Raw genomic sequence first — 20,943 nt, 5'->3', positions numbered from 1 at the left:
CAATTAGTTCGTATTATTTATGTACTTTTCACATGTAAAGACTGTCACATTGTTTTATTTTAACTTAAATTTGAAGGTAATGACTTGAAATTTACACACACACACACCCGCACATGCACACACAGAGCTCCTCGGTAATGAAACAGAAGGAAAGGTGTTGGTTGCAAATGGGAGCAACTGGCTTATATTTCCAGGGATTTACTGAGGCTGCAGATTTATGCATAATACATTGAGTCAGATTCAGAATGGACAATTGTGAGTCATGAGATTCAGTTTGCATTTACATTGCCAAGGTCTTCAGAAGCAATAAATGCAGCTCAGTGTTAAAAAAATTTCTAGGGGAAAAACATAATTCACCTCACAAACAGAGGAAATTCAGAATAAATATACATTTATTTGCATATAAAAGGGAAAAAAAGAACAAAAAATAAAAGAACAACCACGGTAGCCAATAAGAACACGATCGACAGAAATCAAATTCATCCTAATTTCTGAAAGAATTGAAGACAATAAATAAAAAGGCGTCATCGAAACGGTGAACATCAAGTGACTCGCTTTACTTTTTGTTAGATGAAAAATATATCTTCCAGTATCTGGCTCTCTTCGAGGTCCTGCTGAACGCCGCCATGTGAGTAGTTCCCACCTGGAGTGATCAGACTCGTTCCTCTGAGTTTGGGGCTGGCGAGGGTTGAACTGCGTTGCGCCGTCTTGGGTCTCCGAGCAGCAGGCTTGTACTGCTTCGGGGCAGAGACGGGACTGAAGACATCCAAAATCTCACTCAAGGAATTGTCCAACCTGAAAGAAAGCAACACTTTTTATTTCTCGTTTTGTTTAAGCTTTATCTTTGTTTTTTTTGTATTATGTGTCTGACTTTAGTTTGCTTTGCAGGATATATTTTAGCGGAGCGGGTGCCAGCACAAATTAAAAACTTTTACCAGACTGAAATTTCGAAATATTCCTGATGAGCAAAAAACCGAAAATTCATAATGGATGGATGGACGGACAGAGTAAACAAAGGAAGGATCAAAAATAGGACAAGCTGAAATCTACTTCAAGGGGAAAATGTGTCATTCACATTTCACTTGTTAACACAGACGGTCTGAAAGCAAGACACTTTTGAGTATTAACAAAAATTCATTCTTGTCAAAATGCCTGTGGAACGCTAACAAGCAGAGTTAACAAGTCCAAACCCACTGGGGCGTCCCTGCAGAAAAAGAAAGAAGAAGAAGAAAAAAAATCTGATTTTTGCAGGTGTGTGAGAATAAGTGGGAGAGGACGTGGCGCTTTTCTCCCCCAGAATAGAAATGAGGGAGTGTGCAGTGAAATAAATAAACCAAAACGGGGGAGATTAAGCTAATAGAGATTCAATCCCGCAGTCTGGCTGGCTTGATAAATTATTCAGTGTATACACAGCCGAACGACGGCCATTCCAGATACAAAACATGAATTCTTTAAAGCACGCTCCACTGATCTTGCCAACATAATTCTCTGCTCGTTTAAAGCTGCATTGATTTGCATCGCTCTCCGCACACAGCTCTCCCAGGTAAAGGCGATCTTCGGGAGGCACTTGTTGATATGCATGCGGGTGGCCGGCGGACAGACGCAGCTTCCAATCAGGGTGCATATTGGTGTTCCTCTGCACGTAGCTTTGGACCTTGATACGTCATGTTTTAAAGCTAAATCGAACGCAACGCACATTAGTAGCTGAAAAGCTTTAAAAAGGACAACAACAACAAAAAAAAAACGACTACATTTTGCTTTGGATTAATTTATGCATGTACAGTTCAAGAGCTAAGGAGCTGAAGGGTGATGGCTGATGGGGATAAAAAAGCTGAAGCTAATTGAAGTAAATCTGTCCTCCTTATTTTGGTCTGCGCCCCGTCAACCAGCAGGGGAAAAAATAGAATGACAGAGAGCGGGAGAGAGAGAGAGAGAGAGAGAGAGAGAGAGAGAGAGATGTGTGTCTGCTTCTATAGGAGGGACTGGAAATGAGCACTGCTGTTTCGGATAGGAAGCGGGGCAGCGAGGGAATGCGTGTGTGTGTGAGTGTGTGTGGATGGGGGGGGAGTAGGGAAGGAGGAACTTTGGATGGGATGCCTCACTCGAAATGTGAGAATTTGCATTTTTATTTGTTGATTTATTTAATGGACGGGGCTCTCAAACAGCCATCCATCAACAAGCGACATGTCTGTAATGAATAATGCATCACTTACCGGCGGTCACAATCTATAACAAGCGAGAGGTGGGGGGGCGGACGTAGGAGGGGGTTACGGGGTGGCGAACAGTTTGGGTAGGAGCGAGGGAACAGACATGGGTGGGGTGGCGGCAGCAGAGACGAGCGAAGGCACAGAGATTGCATGAAGACTTAACAGAGAAAAGCAAGTGATTTTTTTTGGTAGAGCAGCTTTTCTTTCTTGAGCAGAGTTCTTAATGTAGAAATTTTGCAAAAGTCAAAAGCTGCCAGAGATTTTCTTTCCCCGCAAATAGAGTTCAGGAAAGTCTGCTTTGCTTCTGAATGGTCAGCAGTTAAAGAAACAAGCTTCTGGCATTGCTGGGAAAAAAGAAAAGAAAAAAAAAACGCCTTTGGACCTAGAACAGTGGGTCATGTCGAGGGCATCCAAGAACAGCGGATGGTTGATACTTAAGTGCTTCCATCTTCCCAGCAAGTCAATACAGTAAGAACATTTCATGAAAAAGAAAGTGGACTCTGAGTATTTCACTTTTGTGGGGGGGGGATCCCATACGAAGTTTTTTACCAAAGTATTCATTACCCCTTGAACTTCATTTAATTATTTTTTTTTCCTCAGCTACGAAGTTTAAAGTGTTTTATTGGGATTTTCTTTGACAGATCAGCATTGAGAAAAATGTAATTGTAACGTGGAGAGAAAACAGCACATGGTTTTCAGTTTGTTTTGATTGATTTTTTTTTTTTCTTGTGACGATGGAATTTGAAAATCTGACCAAAATCAAACAAATAATCTTTGGGGAAACTTGACATTAAGCCTTTTTATCTAAACTTCTTCTATTTTTTCACTTCAACAACTGATCAGACACAGCAACAAAACATTATTTAATGGTTGAGATGATGAACTCGTTCGTTTTGGACAAACATTAGATCTGACCAAGCTTCTTATGAAAATGAAACGACTTCATTTCACTTTTTAAAAAGCACTGCTTTTTAGGAGGGACTGGAAATGAGCAGTCCCCCACTTAGGGTTTAGGGTTACCCCAAGCCTAAACCTGACTGAGGAAAACCTCAGTCAGTCTGTAAACTGCCTTCTAAGCTGCTGAAGATAAACGCACACAATACTTTTCAGGCCTTTAATCTGAAAAGTCGTGCATCATTTGCCTTCCTCTTCACACTTCTGCACTTCCTTTTGTTGGTCTATCATATAATATCCAAAGAAATACATACAACTTCAAGACAATGCTGGAAACACACAACACTGTAAACGTCATTACTGTCTGCCACAAATTATTCAGACTTTTCTTAGAACTTGCACTTCCTACTTGACTTATCTCTTTCCTTTAAGACAACTGTCTTGCCCCAGTGCCTCTTTTCATTTGCAGTCCAAACAGTAAGATACATTTTTTTTTTTTAAATCCTATAATGGCCGCTGCGTATATCCCGCATGACAATTTCCAAACCAATCAATAGCAGGCAGGCAACGACAGGATAGATGGAGATGAGATGGGCAGGGTGTGCTAGAACTGTCTCATTACTAACTAGCACAGGATTCATGAAGGGATTAAGGAGGTCACTTAATGTTAACACCTGCTCTGGATTTGCAATTCGCACATCAAGATTGTAATGGTCGAGATTAAATGTCCATAAGGGAGCTATTGTTGTCCAGCTGGGCAGAGAAGTCTTTACCAGAGATAAAACTTCACTTCTTACAGTTTTCATTGGTTTATTTTTTGGTCTTTATAGCATGTAGGATCTGATTATTTAATATAGTGTTTTGATTAGAAGACAAATTATAACAGATTAATTAAATACAGACTCAAAAATATTTGTTCTGTAAAGGACATATCATAATTGTTTTCTATTATACATAAGAGAAAGAAACAGAAAGACAGAAAGAAATGTAAATAAAGAAAGACGGAATGAACGGAAAAAGGAAAGAAACAAGCAAAGAAAAAAAACTAAGTAGAGTATCTTAAAAAAAACAACAGCAGACAGCAGCTATAAAAACGGGTTCAATCAAATCCAGGTATTATTTATCAAATGATTACAACTCACAAACTCCATCTTAGAGGCAAAATTCCTCATTATACTTAGTGTAAAAAATACAGTGTGCAGCTAACAGTGTAGTTATTTTAATGGGCTTTGGAGGTGAAAATGGATGCTAATAAGATCTGATGCCCTCGGTCCCCTGTTGGAATTAATGGCCCACTGCCTGAGCTCCCAGCTTAAACTTGGACCGCGCACCACTTTGATTAAGAGTTAATCGTTGCAAGTAGTAAACTTTCAGCCGTGTTAAAGAACTGTCTTTTAAAACGGTGAGTCTCCACTATCCTACACTCACTGCATTAAAAAGCAGACATTTTTATGAAAGGTAGCATAAATGTGAGAAAGATCTAAAAATATAGCAGGGATAGTGTTTTATTAAATGTCTACATAATTTTTGAAACGCTTCACAGCGTGTTTTTTTTTTTTTTTTTTTTTTTTTCATTTACAGGTCCGCGGCGACCGACGAGTCCTCCCACTGTGTAAAGAATGTGCACAGGTGCATGCAGTGGGATGTTTTGCACTGGGGTTAATTACCATTTAGTGACTCGGACTAAAGCCCGACGCTCTCCACCTCATGTCTTTCTCGCCGTTTCCATTGTCCTCCATCTGGACCTAATCTGGCAATTCCTTGGTCCCCATTTTTCATGTTTTCCAATGTGCGAACCCTCAAACACACTTTTAACATCTCTCCCTAACACTTGCTGTCTCGGTCTCATTACTGTGGCAGGAAGAAAGAAGGAGAGAGAGGGAGAGAGAGAAAGAGGGCACCGTGTGCATCCAAGTCTGTTCAATTACACCTGATGCAGGATCCCTGCTAGGCCGACTAATGGAACGCAGCATGTCTCCTGACAGGCTGGCCACAGCACCAAGCTAGCCCTGTAAAAAGCTTCATTTAGCTTCTTACAGCTCGAGAACGTAGGAAAATCATCCTTTAGCTACCAGTTCTGCAACAACTGCAGGCCAAAGAGAAGCTGCAAGATCTAAAGTTTCCATTTGTATTCCTTATGTGTTGTTAAGCTGGAGATTCTATTTTTATTTTTTTTAAGAACATGGGGTAAAAAAAAAAAAAGCCCAAAAAAAAACAACACTAACCGCCTTGAGGAATCACAAACAACTCATAAAATATAACTAATTATCTCCCCAGTGTCTTTCCTCCCTCCCTTTCCACACCTTTATCTACATGAGTAGCTTCAAGTTTCTGATCTGAGGTTATTCGCCCAACAAACCGACCCAAAGCTTCTTTTTGTGCTGTTAATTGCCTCTCGCAATTCTGATTTTTAGATCCTACGTTTCTTCGTGTGAACAAAAAGACGCCGAACCGTCATTTAAATTAGAGCTTGGCCAAAAAAACTGTGTTGTTAAGGCCAATGTTGATGCAGAATTTTAAGGGTTTGGCAGCAGATGGTTGATATACCGATGTATTTAACTTACCCATCTGTTCATTTCTTTTGTGTTGTTTGTTTAATCTAAGAAGCAAACTTTTGTCAGTGGTGGGATTGTGTTAAACATCTACGCACCAGTGGACTGAATGTAGCCGCTTTTTCCTTCTTCTAACGGTGGAGACATTTCCGAACTCCGTGCTCAATAAGCAACAGCTCAGAGAAAGAACGAGACTTTCAGCAGATAATAGGAAGTCTGAATGAACCACATCAAAATCGGTCTGGTTTAGGTTTTTTGCTCTTACGACGTCTTTTAACCATTGAATATGTTGGATTTGAAAAATATTTGGCAGAATTTTGTAAAACTTTAATGCAGGGTTCTACTGATTATTTCTGACTTCTGATTTCTAAAGCTAGCCATGCTAACTGAGCTTTTCCTACAGGATGCTAAAGATTATTATTTTTTGGTTCTTTTGTTTCCATTTTTCAACAGACTGGAATTTGTTGACAAACAAACGTTGCGTTCTGGAGTGATCACATGGAGTATTAATAACCACCTTCTCTGTTAACAGCACCTGGCATGAAAAGCCATGGTTGCCTCTAGTGAATCACAAAGAGCATGTCTGTCAAATATCTAACTTAAAACTAACTTTGTTGCTGGAGTAGAAGCACTACGAGAGTAAAACCTCACAATTGGAGTGAAGGAGAAGGATTATCCAATCCTTCTCCTTCACTGCTCAAGGCAGAAGTGCAAGAAAAAAAACAGGGATTATGGTAGAAATAAAAAAAAGGAAAAAAAGAAAAAACTAAACAATGTAAACAGAAGATGTTTCATAAAAGTCTAAATAATATTACATTAAAACTTGCTCACCTGTTTTCAGGGATGTTTTGGATTACAGAAACCGAGGTGGGGAAACTTTGAGTTGAAGGGGTTCTTGCTGGAGATGTGGCCATGTCCCTTCGAGACCGTTGTAAAGGATCATCTGTGAAGAAAAAACACAACTGCTGTAAAAGAAATAAAAAATAACAGCAAGTCAGGAAACAAAGAGTATATGGTACTTAAAGAAAGTACCATACAGTCTTTCTTTTATAAGCAACAGAATAGGGTTTTATAAGCAAACGGAATAACAAAAATAAATCAGTGGTATCCAGCTCCTGCATTACGGTTAGAAATGAAGTGGATCTTTTTTTCTGTGCGCTGACAGGCTTACCCTTTCCACTGGCAGAAGGAGCAGGAACAGCCTGGGAAGTCTTTTTGTGCAAATTCTGTTCTGCAGAATGAGTTTCCACATTCCCAGACGACCTGCAGATCACAAGGCAGATTTTTTTCCACTAGTTCTACAGGATTCTATGGGTGTGAATTGCTTATTTGATGGCTGGGTTTAGTGTCAGATAGAAACTATTATTTGACTTACCTGGAGGGAAAATCTCGGTGGGAAGGACCCTCTGACTCTGACCCAGCATTCTTTGAGCTACTGTCCTGAGCTGGACTGGTTCGTTCGATCCAAATCAAAATGAGGGAGTACAAAGTCAGAAAAACAGATGATCTGCAATGACTGACACTTGAAACATCGTACAAAGGACGGACGGACAGCGACCGACTGGGTGTGTGTTAATTCAGAAACAAAAGCAAACGCTCATCAACTTCAGCCCGTAAACGTTTCCCAGCGGTGTCGCTGCGTACGGGCCGTGTTTCTTTGGCTTGTGTGTTCTACCTGCTGCGAAGAAGTCGTGACTGTCGAAGCTGCTCTGTCTGTCTGCTGAATCGCTCCTCCTGCTCAGCCAGCCGTGCCTGCAGCTTCTCCCTCTCCAACTCCAACTGCATCTTCTGCAGCAGCAGCTGGTGCCGCTTCTCCTCCCAGTCCTCATGACCCAGCAGGGGCCTGGTCAGGGCTTCCTTTGCTTCTGCAGTAATTATGTTCCTACTTGGCAGCCTATATGGAAACACATGCAATACATAACCTACATGTTTCCAGTTTGGTTGTGTATCAAAATTAGAGAAAAAAAATTTCATACCACCCTATGCTTTTCACTAGTTTGTTATATTACAACAACAAACTATGTTTTTTGAAGTAAATTAAGACTTAATGTGATAGACCGACAAAGAAGCACGTGACTATCAAGTGGAAGTGAATGATAGCAAGTCTTTTGCAGTAATTTTCAAGCCATTTTGTTCATCTAGATACTGAAATGTTTGCCTACTTGTCTTTGTAAAACCTCAGAAGCTCAGATGGAATAGAGAAAATCCACAAGGCTCAATTTTTAAGTGTAGTCAAAGAATCATAATCAGATTCATGTCTGGTCTTTGACTGGGCCGTTCCATCAAGCGTGACTTTATCTTGTTGCATACTGTCTTATACAAGCTATCTGCAGGCTTCAGCAAGTCAAATTTAAGCCTTTTAAAGACATTTTTAATGCCACCTTGAGTAAAATAAAAGAGAAAAAACTGTAGACATACGGGATGGTTGGGAGGAGTTGCTGCATTGCAATCAAGGACAGCAAAAACTGTGAACCCGACTTTGTGCTTCTCACACTGCAAATGGCTCTCTAGTCTTAACCCTCACAGTGACAAACGTTTTTTTTTGGCAAAAACAAACGTCGTCCAGCCAACTGCTGATCAAATTTGTACTTACCTAAGTCAAAAAAGCTAACTAGCAAAATAGTAAGAGTATATTAGATATAAGAGGTGTCCTCAACCACCTCAAGTCAGAGAACTCAATTAAGATGTTTTCATGCGACTGCAACTTTTACCTGACAGAAAGGTTCTGCAAGACAATAAAAGCTACTTTAAAGAGTTCTACCACAATCAAATTTAAAACATGTGATTACTGTATTTAAGGCCAACTTAATTTTTTAAATGAATTTAGACATTTTAGACTTTAATTTTAGATACACAAAATGTAATACTTTTTAAGGATCTGCAAACACCTTGTTAGCGTATTGTAGCTTTCTTTTAGCAATTACCTTTTCTGTTATTTTTTAAGGCTGAAAACAAATGCATGCCACACTTTTCAGATCCATCAAGCACACTTTTTTTCTTCCACTTCAAAATGATACACTACATTCCTAATAAAACACTAAAATCCTACACTAACGTTTGTGATTCTAGCATATAGAGGCAGTACAGGGGAGCATTAATAATTTTTCCAAGAGTCTGCACGTCAACACTAACATTACCTTTGATGCTCCCTCGCAGTGAAGGAGTCATGATGACAGTTCACTAGACAGCAGCTGCTTTCACCTCTCCTGTGCTGTGTACCACAGCCAGTGTCATGACAACTGCCTTGGCAGTGCTCACATGTGTAGCATATGCGTGGCTGCCTGCAGCCTCTTTTTTGACTCGTGTGCTGTTTGGTTGCCCCGTTGTTTGGACTAAACTCTCTGTCACAGGAAAGAGAGGCAAGGTTCCTAAGCGTCTCTGCAGCACCTCTTCTTACGTTAGGGCTCCTGTACAGCGAAGCCTGCTGCGCTTCGGCAGTAGCGAGGCCGATGTACGAGCTGTCAGAGAATGAGCCATTAGCTCTGCTTGTAGAGAGCCTGCTGGGGGTTTCCTCAGAACCGAGCACCTGCACAGAAACCAAAAGAACAATTAGTTCTGTTAAGCCCATTTAGAAAGCCTCTGAGAGTTTAATGAAGTGCTTCAGCCAAAACAGACTGCTCTATAAAAGTTTAATTTACAGCTAGGTAACAAAACACAAATTCTCCTATACAACATTAGGACTTTCCAAACTAACAAAAGCTAATGCGGTATGCTGCCACAACAAGTTTCAAGCTGCTGCCGGAGCATGGACGTGAACCGCAGTGTTTGGACACACCGTGTGCAGACGCTGATGCTTCCAAAAAGAGCTGCTGAGTCATTATAGCGCCACTAATCTTTCACAACTGTAAAATTTAACAGACTAAGAGGACAACTTGGCATTTACATCAAGATCAAGGAAATTATGAGCCAAACACAGGGAAGAACCATCTCGTATTCTAATGGGGGAAGAGACTGAGTAATTTGCTGAGGGTCAGAGAGCAAGCAAACACTTATTATTCAGAGCCGCTGAGGGACGACGAGGTTGACAAAGTCACTATTACTCACAGAAGCCTTCCCCCGAGTTGCATCTTTGCCTCTACAAAGTCACCTTGAGAGAGAAACGGACTAGATATGGTTAGGTCAAATACTCTGAATTTACTTTCCTGAACCCTTTTGTTTGACTCCATTTTAAAATGTCACAGCTCAAGAACAGATGATATGAGAAATTTGCACGGACTAAAGAATTGACAACTTCGGAATATGACCTCACATGCACAAAGCTGCGGCATTACTCTGCTAACAATTAAAGTGGTTTAAATATGATTTAAAAAAGGTATTAAGAATTTAGATTAATGTATTCAGAGATATGATTATATAGGTTGTATTCATAAGATGATAATAAAATAATACTCTACTACAAGTGTGAATAATTGAAAAAAGAAATGGCTACAATGCCTCAATATGTCTAAGAAGCTTACAATCTCATTTCCTTGTTAGAGAAGTAGTAAATTTTTTTTATGATTATAGAAAAAAAAATTCCGAATTTTAGAGAATTAGCTGCTGTTCAAATACAACCAGGTCATTTCGTTCAGTTAGTATTCTTCAAACAAACAACTCTGACTCACTGTCACATTCAGCATGACAAATTTGTGCCTGAGAACATGACGGAGGTCGAAGGAGGACGCTCTCTGAATGTTGTCACAGCTAGAGGAAACCATTATACATCACACGGTCAAAACAAGTCAAGCTGGGCATTTTCCACAACAGTAAATATTTTAAAAACATCAATATTGTCCAGCAGACTCCTAAAGACGGCCAGTGGGCAGCAATCCTTCTGTGTGCTGCTGGGACGGTCTACAGCTCCAGTCAGCTGTAACTTGCTTAACAATGAGTTACAATCAGCAGAAAGTCCCAGAGCAAATAGCTCCAATGTATCTTTGGTTACTGGGGAATTGCGCACTCTTTCGGAGAACTGCATGTGTGGCAAACCAGTTCTGAACTGAAATATTTCCACCACCTCTCTAAAGACACAGAAGGAGAACTTTGAGTCAGAAGTTCCTGCAACTGGCTGCCCTGGTTTCAAATATTTAAATACCAGCATCAGTCATAAAAAGACCTTTGCAAAGTGACCTTCAATCCCAGCCTTCAGTTTACATGCTTCGTTCAGAACCAACTACAGTGACATTATATACATATACAACAATGCCATCCTTCCACACTGTGCCTTACCTTAGTGAGGGTTGCTGGATGAGTGAGGTGAGCAATGGACTGGTTCAGTTTGGCCTGCTGCTCAGAAAGGTACTGCTGGTAGAGGCCAAGCAGCTCCTGGCACTCTTTGTATTGTAGCTGCAGGCCTGGAGGACCAAAGGTTAAGTAGCAAACAGACTTGACTTGAACAGGTGAGCCTTTCATATCCCTTACCCAACATCCACCATGTTGGCTAACATCTTGTTACGTTAAAGATGACATTAATTAAAAAAAAAGAAACATATGTAAATAGCTGCATTTATGTTACAAGGTTATTATAACCTTATAAATTTTGTTTTTCACCTGAATGTACACAGGGCCTTTGAAAGTGGTCACAAAGCCAAAGTTTGAGCTATTTTGATCAGGTGATTTAAAATAAATTTCAGTCAGATTGAATGGAAAATTTTACCACAGATTCCCAATTGGACTTAGGCCTGTACTCTGAGCCACTGTGTATATAATGTGATTTATTTGATTTTAACCCTGCCTGTGTGTTAAATTTAGTTAAGCTAAACACACAGGCAAAAAAACATGAATCTAATAAATTAATGGTTTATTAGATTAAAATGACTTCCAATCGAATAACTAATAATGTTCACAGGAGTGTATTTGGCCGCCATTCACAAGATGGTGCTGCTGGTCATTGATGCAAGAATAAAGATGGAAGGGCTATTCCCATACTGGAAAGTAAAGCAGTCCAAATAAGAGTCCGATGAGGAAATCAAAATACAGTTTATGCGGTTCTGTTTTGAAATATAAACACTCGGCAAGTTCCTTAAGTTATCACCTTAACAGCCTTCCTTATTCAGTCAGTATTTGATACAGCGAACACAAAATAATGTTAAAATTTATTTAATTATTTTTTAATAAAAATTTAACATGTTATAAAAAAATGTTGCCCTTCAAACAGAGAACAGCCGGAATTATACTGAGTTTGTACTAATTACAAATAAAGTGACCTCTGACATCAGCCGGTTGCACAGGAAGTTATTTAGGGCAATTAGTGTCAAGGGAGCTGCATATGTTACAATTTTCCAACCATTATTGAAAATATCTGTTAAACAATGTAACATTTTCCCTTCACTTCACAATTATGCCCTATTAATGTGCAAAATATAAAATCCCAAAGAAATGCATTGAAGTTTGTGCAACGCAATTAAATGGGAAAACGTCCATGGGGTATAATCGATTTTGTAAGGAGCTGTAAAGTTTGAAATAATTTATCATGGTCCCATTTTGCTGCCTAAGAAACCTTGGTATTTTTTTTTTTTTTAGCTTCATTGCATTCTTGGCTCTGTACCTGCAAACTGCAAACTGAATTTAAATCTTCACTGTACCACAAAAGGTGGAGAGAGCTTCAACTCTCCAAACAAATGGAGGGAAGAGTTCAGCAAAATCAAAGTTGTTGTTGTGGCATGTAGCTTTTTCGCCATCTGGGCTGAGCCAAGCTGTGTCGAGCTGAGCCGGGCTGTGCCACGCCAGGCTATTTGCCAGACAGAGAGCTGGCAGCCAGAGGAAAACTAATCTGGAACGGGAGTACTGCTGTGCCTCAGGAGCCCACTAATGACAGTGGCAGCACCACACCAACACCGACACATACAAAGATAATGAGCACGAGAATGGGGAGACTGCACACAGGCACATCCGCACACGTGCAATAATCAACTCTGACGTTCTAGGACACAAACACACGTACACACAAGACCCTCATGACACTACAGTGCAAATTCCCCACATGCACAGTAAACAGTCCACACATAAACACAACAATAAAGCAGGTTGTGCACAAAGCACGTAGCGCGCACACACACTACCCCCAGTCTGACCATAAAGTGTATTCCTCCAGGTCATATCTTTTTATGATGGTGGCCATGCTCTCCCATCTGATGAGTTTTTCTCACCATCCATTTGCACAAAAAAAAGGAGCTTCCGTTTAAAGAGAAAATCAAAGTTCAGAGTAGAGTCTTATTGAAGAAATAGTTGGCGGAACACTGAATAAGAAAACACTTTCCTTGTTAGACGACTTCAATCAGGCCGTGGAAATGAAACCGGGGAGGGAGGGAGGAGAGAGAGAATGACTTTGAATTGAGGACCAGACACCGGGCAAATGCAATGTAGCGACTTCCATAAACACTGAGAAAATGTGAGAGAACACTTTGATTAAACCCTCAGCCTCACCCGGGCTCCCGGATGCCTGCGCTGATCTCCATGAAAGCAGCTCTATACGGAAAACCTAAGGACATCACAAGGGCATCACATCAAGCAAACCTGCACTGGAAGGTCTGTTTATGCAGCGCGGGAGATTGAACATGCCTCCTCGGCTATAGATTACCTCAATCCAAGGTAGAATATGAAATATGAAACATATAAATAAACCAAATTCATTTCGTCATACCTACGCAAATGCCACCTCTACACTTTCTCTGTCTTAAAACCACTCAGTAAAGCGTACTTGATTGCAGCACCGATGTCATTACGCTAAACATGCTTTCCCTCCCCTAGGGCCTTGGACCTCAGCCAGTGGGAGCACTTTGCAAACTCCCAGTTTACATCCCAACTACAAAGTGCCGACAATAACACACACACACACGCACACGCATGCACACACACACACACACACACACACACACACACACCCTTCCCTTCCAAAAATATTCCAAAGCGAGGTGTTGGAGTGAAGAGGCTTCAGATGGAGCCTGTCAAAATGATTCACTTCCCTGTCAGGCAGAGCCTCAAATGAAATAATGAAATCCATTTCAAGGTGGAACAAATTTGCACAGAAGGAAGGGGAAGTGGGGGTATTTTAAAACCCGCTTTAGTACTCTGTGTCAAACAGATTGAGCCTGAGAAGGGATGCAAAAAGGGAGCGGGGGACAGAGAGCCTGATGCATGATGGCTGTTGAGTACATCAAAAGTGTGTGGGGAAGAAAATGACAGGGAAGTAATAGGAGATGACAGTTTACATAATCGTCTCAATAGTACTGATTCTGGAGAATTGAATTCAGAAAGATGTGAAAACACGTCTGGATTCAAGCAAAAGAAAAAAAAAAGAAGAAGAAAACTGACAAAACCACCGATAGACAGACGTGTTTATAATTCATAGACGACAACTGGATGGAGTCAGAAGTTTGGACTCGCACACATCAAGTCGTATCTCACTGAAAGTTCAGGAAAGCCAACAGTAGGTGCAGTTTTACGGCTGCTAAATATATTTTGGCACCCACAAAGAAAAATGAAGTACAGAAAGCAAAATTATCAAAAACATTTGCTAAGTTTTAGTGCATCATGAAACGCAGGCAAATTAAACTCTCCATAGTTCTGGTTCAGTTATCACTCTAACTTTATGGCGATGATGGACCCAGTGTCCCCCATGTCTTCCACCTTATACTCCTACAATGACAATGTTTACATTCTTGAATAGGAGAAGGTGTTGTCAATGTTTGCTTTTTAGTGGAGGTGAACAGCAGGAGCCATCAGGCCATTCAAAAAATGTCCTTAAGGGGTTGTGCCTGATATCCTGAAACTTGTGCTGCCAATAGCAGTAAATAAAAAGAACTATAACCTAAGACGATATAAGGACACCATTCAAAATATTTTTCAGCCTTCCTGCAGTGAGCGGTCATTATTTATTTATAGTATGAGCAGAGGCTACATCACATTTTATGTGAGAGACCAGTCGCCCCAAAATGAGGCTTTATTACTTTAAAACAAAATCAAAATTATTCAAAAGTTCACATTTCAAACTATCTTTGGCGAGAAACCCGCCACACCTAGCATGGCTACCATTACTTAAACAGCTGTCTCCATATGCATGCCCTGGATAACGTGGGCCCTTTACTCCAACATTTCCAAATCCAGAATGATTCGTGAGAAAGGCCGAAAGCTCAAAAGCATAAAACAAACCAATTTCACTGTACTTCATTCAGTGTTCCCGTTATCTGCTTTAAGTCTCATTCTCTATTGCTTTCTGGTAGCCAGGAATAAACCAGAAAGACGTCTCCATAAGCTTTAAATATATATATATTTTCTTTTTAAATGGCTTTTTGCATATCTGCGCGTTTCCAGACCTTGTTTTAAACATCCAACTGATAATGAAAGTAGCTAGCTTTGAGTCTTTACCCTACACATAAAAGTAGTCATTGTTGGCGCGACTTGGTAGCCTGTATGTATGGCGAATTCACAGATTGGGGAAAAAAATAAATAAATAAATAAAAAACATATATATGTGTGTGTGTGTGTGTGTGTGTGTGTGTGTGTGTGTGTGTGTATTTGAGTCGATAAGCTGTTAGAAACAATCATACTAAAATAAGAATCTGAGAACAAGTCAATTTTCTTTGTCTTCTGTGATCATCACAATTCTTCCAACTCTCACATGTGCTTTGAATCGTTAGTCATTATGAATCATGACAAACAGAGAGCCAGTCTGACAGACTAAACTGACAACACCAACACAGGACAAATCCTATTTCAATATTAAAGTTGAGCTCTACCTTTAAAAAAATTAAGAGTCTCGGCTTGATGAAAGATTGTTCTGTAGTGATATTTTAATTACTACTCTTCCCGATTCTTAAGTTAAAAAATCTTGCAGTCTTCCAAATTCAACTTCAGCTTAAGTCTCAAATGACTGGAGAGCTGCGTGTTTTACTCAATTTTTTTCACAAAATATTTGTGCAGGCAGGTTTTGCAACTGCTTAGTACACAGAGAAAATACTTGTTTCTACATGAAGGATGAAAACGAGGAACTAAACTATATCAACATGATTGACCTCCCCATCATTTCTTCTCTTTTTATCCTATTTAGTACAAATGTTTTATTTTTATTCGTAATACTTTAGCAACCAAACAAGTTACATACATGTGTAAAGTATATACAAACTAAAATGACCAAGTTTTTTTTTTTAATTCTCAAAATGTTATTTTATTGCAAATGCCTAACAGCATGTCTACAAGCTACAATGGAAAGCTAAAATATTATTGTGATAAAAATTTGATTTAACTCGTAAGACGTAAGGTGCACATGAAAAGTGAAATGTTTGTATTGCTCGTTACAAAAACAATTTTTAATTAAAGTTGGGTTTTATCCATCCATCCATTTCAATTATTGTAAATTCAAACTCAACCAGAATTGAATTATGCCAGTAATCTCTAATTGAGCCTTTTATAAGATCACAAGTTTCCTTTCATATTGTTTCCTCTCACTAAATAGCAGCAACAACAAACCAGACGTCTATGCTGCGTTAGAAATCCCAAATGATTTCTACACAGGCCAACACGCCTTTAAGTACAAAACACTTTCCTCCCATCTCTGCCACAGATTGACTTCTGTATGCCAGTCAGTTGCAAATGTCAGCCGAATATCCCTAATATCAAGGGTACTTTTCTAACTTATCCTGGGTGGCTGGGGGCTAACGTATAGTCCAACATCCTTTATACCTCAGACAACCCTGAGTCTTGGTTAGATAAGATAAGCAGAGGCGTAATGGAATTAGACTTGACAAGACCCTCACTCAGTGCGCTTGCCTTTGGTGTCTCCTTAACCTTTCCAAGAAGTGTGCGAACCTTCTTCCTAAGAAGGGGCTTCCTGACTTTTGAACACACTCAAAGACTATGTTATCCCCCCCCCGCATACCCCAAGGTGCTAGAATTCAACTCTTAAATACCTTTTAATGAAGTTTAGAAGTTTGCTGTAAATGCCAAGTCTCCAAGCTAAAGGGACTTTAATAGAGTTGTGCTTTCCCAATTTTCCCTGCTGCTGTTGCATATTGTGCAAATTACCAGCTGGGTCAAATAAACTTCATATTCTGCTGCCTTCTTAATGTAAAACAGACTGATGGAAATGCCCAGGTGGTGCCTGAGTGGGAACATGAATGAGCAGAGTTCACACACTTTTGTTGTAAAATTGACTGGAAAAAGACTTCATTTTACCTATTTTATAATTGTTTCATTTAATTAAATCAAGATGATGAGATGCTGTATATTGTGCTGCTTATAATCTCCCGACCTGTGAATTCTTATAGACATCCATATTAAACAAATTAGAAACGAGGCTCATTTTGTCGGACTGAAGTAGCTTTTGAGAATATCAACCTTTAAGTAGGCATTTAGGAAAGTTTTTGCTAAACCCACATTTCTGCGGTAAATGTTTTAATATTGCTATGATGTAGTATTTAAATAATAAATGCGTTTTTAAGCTATCATAGTTAACAGAAAAAAAGCCTTGAAGACATCAGTCCGTATATGATGTGTTTCACTTAGTGAACTGAGTTACTAAAATGCAATAACTTTATTCTAATTTATTGAACACGACTGTAATCTTTTAAAACCATTTTCATGTTAAAAGGTTCGAGGCTTTCCAGGTGAGTGAAAAATATTCCGTATTCAACAAGCACCCACAATAAGAGAGGGTTTACAACAAACACAGTGAAAAAACAAACAACATGGTTCTCTGAGTTAATATCAAACCTCACATAAGATAATTTAGACGGCAAAGACCACCGGCTCCAACCACGAAATTGATTCTGAGCACAACAGTGGATAAGCTGCGAGCAATTGAAAAAGGACAACTGCAGCAAGCATCAAATAATCTGAATGCATCCGTTTCTTTGCTTTTTGTGTCAGACTGATAGGTCTAGCCCAAGGCCTTGAGGTACCCTTACTTAAGACAACACTGCCCCCTGCAGATTGCTTTGTGAAACATTAATAAAATAGTATTTATTTAATAAAAGTGCATTGATATTAGTAAAGTTATTTTGTTTTGAACAGTGTTGATAACTTATGCAGTGTTGATACTATCAACAGAATAAAGGCATTTTTGATATGATTTTGTATTAAAGCCAACAGCACTAGTGTGTTTGGTAGTTAATTTTATGTTCTTAGCATGTCAAAAATGACAAAACTTACTTGCCTAATTTTAAAAACTAAGGATTTTGTTCTTATCCTCTATACGTTCTTAGACATAGTAAATATGCCAGTTTATAAGATATCCATTTGGATAACCTAGCACATTTCATTTCCATACATCACCACTTAAAGTCGTTCATAGATTTTTGACTTAGTATTACTAATACATCTAATAGTTTCAACATGTCAAAACATTACAAAAGACCTGCAAACATTCATAAATCAAATCTCCAAAGATCTAAGCCTAACCTTTGTAAGTTGAATTGTAGCTGTAGTTTTTTCTTTTTACAATATAAAAGTGCATCTTATGGCAAATTGTATTTATTTTTAATTCGTCACACACAAATTGGCATGCAAGTGTTTGTTTTCATTCATTTTAACAATTATGGCATCAGTTAATGAAAACCTACATTGAAGGTCCCAGTATCTGGAGAAAGAAAGGACAAAATCCAAGATGCTTGAGATCCAGTTTGACATTTGTACAGTCAATGATGGATTGGGAAGTCCTGTCATCTGCTGGTGTTGGTTTGTTATGATTTATCTTGTTCAAAGTAAGCGCAGCAGTCAGTCAGGAAACTCTGGACCACTTTCTGCTTCCCTCTGCAGACAAAGTTTGCGCTCACTTCCTGTTTCAGCAGAACTTGGCTCCTCTCCGCTCTGCCAAATGCTGCATTAATACAACATTCCCATTTTCTAAAACTGAGTATTAAAAGTTCCTTAGCTGTAGCCATAATCGTCAAAATTAACAGAAACAAATGCTTAGATATGAGTTTAACTTTTTAAAATCGAATTACTAAAATAATTTAGCTTTTCAATAATCTAATTTACTGAGAAGCACCTGAAGGACTTGTACAACACAAAGATTACCCCAATTACATATAAATAGCAACTGTTTACAACATTTTCTGCCAGTGAGTTTGAAAGGATACTCTCTCTTTCCTTCGCTATCATCAGGTTCTGCTGCTCTAGATCCTGGATCTTGCATTCAAAGTTTCCCTGTTCATTTTTCAGACGCTGCACAGACTCCTCTTTTTCCTCACTTACTCTGTAAACCAGCAAGGCGCATTGTTAGAAAATAAGGAAAGGAACAGACTGTCTACACGTAACCTATGACACCAAAAGAACTTTAATTACTAACAACATTTCAAAGACGCTCTTTGCCATATGATTTCACATACCTAGCTAGCTCTTCAATGAGGTTTGCAATTCTCCTTTTGTCTTCAAAACACAGGTCCTTTAAAGAGATGTTGCTCTTTGCTCTGCTGCTCACCTATATAAATAACAGTTAAGAGGTACACAGAGTTAGCGACGAACAGTTGAAGTGAAAATCTGCCAGCCTTAACATGCTGAACTCCGTTATCTACGAGAAAGAAGAAAACGCAACATGCACCGGACACTGATTTACCTGTGGCAAAGGAAGATGGGTACCACTTGGCTGAGAGAGGGTGTGTATAGTAGGCACATAATCCCTTTTATCCCCTAATGCTTCTTCTGTAGTATAACTCTCAGAGAAATCACTTTGATAGTGGCCTTGTTTTCTCCCTGTCGCTTTTAGTGAAGCTTGATTTTTGCCATTAGTAGAATGCTTCACTCGGATCTTGGTGTCTTTTTTTCTGGACGAATAGATCCTGTCTGGGCCCAGACCTGCAGGTGTCTGACTTTTCAGTCCTACATCAACTCCTAAGACAGTTAACAGAAAGAAACAACAAGCAAATACAGGAGTGTTTATACAGGATTCACACATCTAGGTGTTGTACTTTGGTCAAGAACTGATAAAAATATTCTTTCCAAATATTTTTTGGAAATAATAATGTCATGCAAATCTTAATAAATAACATGGATAACCCAGTGGATGGATCATACACGAAGTATACTTCAGGTTTTTCCACGATTTCTTTTTTTCCATGTTAATAGCACTGATCTGTCAAAACATGAACTGCACTAGAGCCCTGAAAGTCTGCTGTGGTATCTGGTACCAAGCAGTTCCATAAAGTCTTGGAAATCTTGAAGTGGGTTCACCAGAAACCCGACTTGGTTGAGTTCTGTGGAATTTGAAATTAAAGTCTAGAAATCAGATTAATTGTGTTGCTGCTGCTGTGTTTTGGACCACTGCTAGCAGAAATGGCTGAATGTCTCATTTTAAGATATGAATCACAATACTGTGCAACTTTCATCTAATTTCTTGGTTCCTTTGTTAGAAGTTGAGAATTTTTTTCAGCCCTTTTCACGTGTGAAGGTGCAATTTGCATTTTGACAAGCATATATAATTGGGGGAGGAATGGTTAAGACTATCAAAGTATGATAAACATGAGTAAAAATACTAATTTCAATGTGTTTTTCCACATATTGAAAATAAAAATAAAAGCTTTTGCTGAAAGCAGGAGACCACTTATTGTAAATTGATATTTAATATCCATATTGACCATTACAAATATATTGTCAAATAGACTAACATTATTCTATTAATATTTTGTTTCTGAAAAAAGCCCGTTAAATTTGGCATTTTCAAGTAATTGTTCAAAATTGTATACTTTATAGAGTAACAAAATTACAAAAGGTGATTTTAATTCGTTAGTTAAAACTATCTAATCAAGTTAGAAGAGTTTAATAGTGTAACATTGATAGTATTTCAGTTGAGCTAAGCAACATTACAAAACTCCCAAAATTCAATTAAGTTAAATCTTGGGGTTATTCAAACATAAACTAATATAGCAATAAATTAGCCTTTCTTCTACTGCTAGATGCTCTTCAGTGTTATTCTTATTGAAATAACATTAGGAACTGATAAGACTCGCCGCAGGCTACCGTGTGATTACGGAGTTCACAGCACTGTAATTCCTGATACTAAAATAAATGTAAAAAACTTAAACTTCAAGTAGCCAGCTAACATTTTTGCCCTACTTCCTTTCATTGAGACAGCAACTTTCCTGTTAGCTGCTCACACAAAAAGAGAGCACTAAAGCAGGACCACTTCAAACCCCCACCTATTTGCAAAGCTCGTACGGACGTAAGGTACTCTGCGAAGCGTAAAAAGTCAAACAAAAGCAAACATACCGAAATTCTTCCAAAATATCCCCGAGTTTCCACTTCTCTTTGCTGCTGCCGCCATATTGAAACAACCGCCACCACTCCCAGAGAGCCAAGCGTTGCTAAGGAATGGTAGC

At 39.0% G+C, this 20,943-nt stretch overlaps 1 protein-coding gene across 1 annotated transcript; it reads right to left on the bottom strand.

Moving 5' to 3' along the window:
- Positions 1-374: 374 nt before the first annotated feature.
- On the bottom strand, positions 375-20,940 carry kiaa1328 (KIAA1328 ortholog). Its single transcript, XM_008409485.1, has 11 exons — positions 20,834-20,940; positions 19,185-19,459; positions 18,958-19,049; positions 18,709-18,824; positions 10,862-10,986; positions 8,791-9,179; positions 7,329-7,547; positions 7,029-7,103; positions 6,825-6,916; positions 6,485-6,596; positions 375-795 (listed from the first exon to the last, which is right to left on the bottom strand). The coding sequence occupies exons 1-11, from the start codon at positions 20,886-20,888 to the stop codon at positions 567-569; spliced, it is 1,779 nt and encodes a 592-aa protein (XP_008407707.1). The 5' UTR covers positions 20,889-20,940; the 3' UTR covers positions 375-566.
- Between the last annotated feature and the right edge of the window lie 3 nt (positions 20,941-20,943).

The sequence above is a fragment of the Poecilia reticulata genome, linkage group LG5 (assembly GCF_000633615.1).
Source record: "Poecilia reticulata strain Guanapo linkage group LG5, Guppy_female_1.0+MT, whole genome shotgun sequence".
Lineage (NCBI taxonomy): Eukaryota > Metazoa > Chordata > Actinopteri > Cyprinodontiformes > Poeciliidae > Poecilia > Poecilia reticulata.
This window is presented reverse-complemented; position numbering and strand designations above follow the sequence as displayed.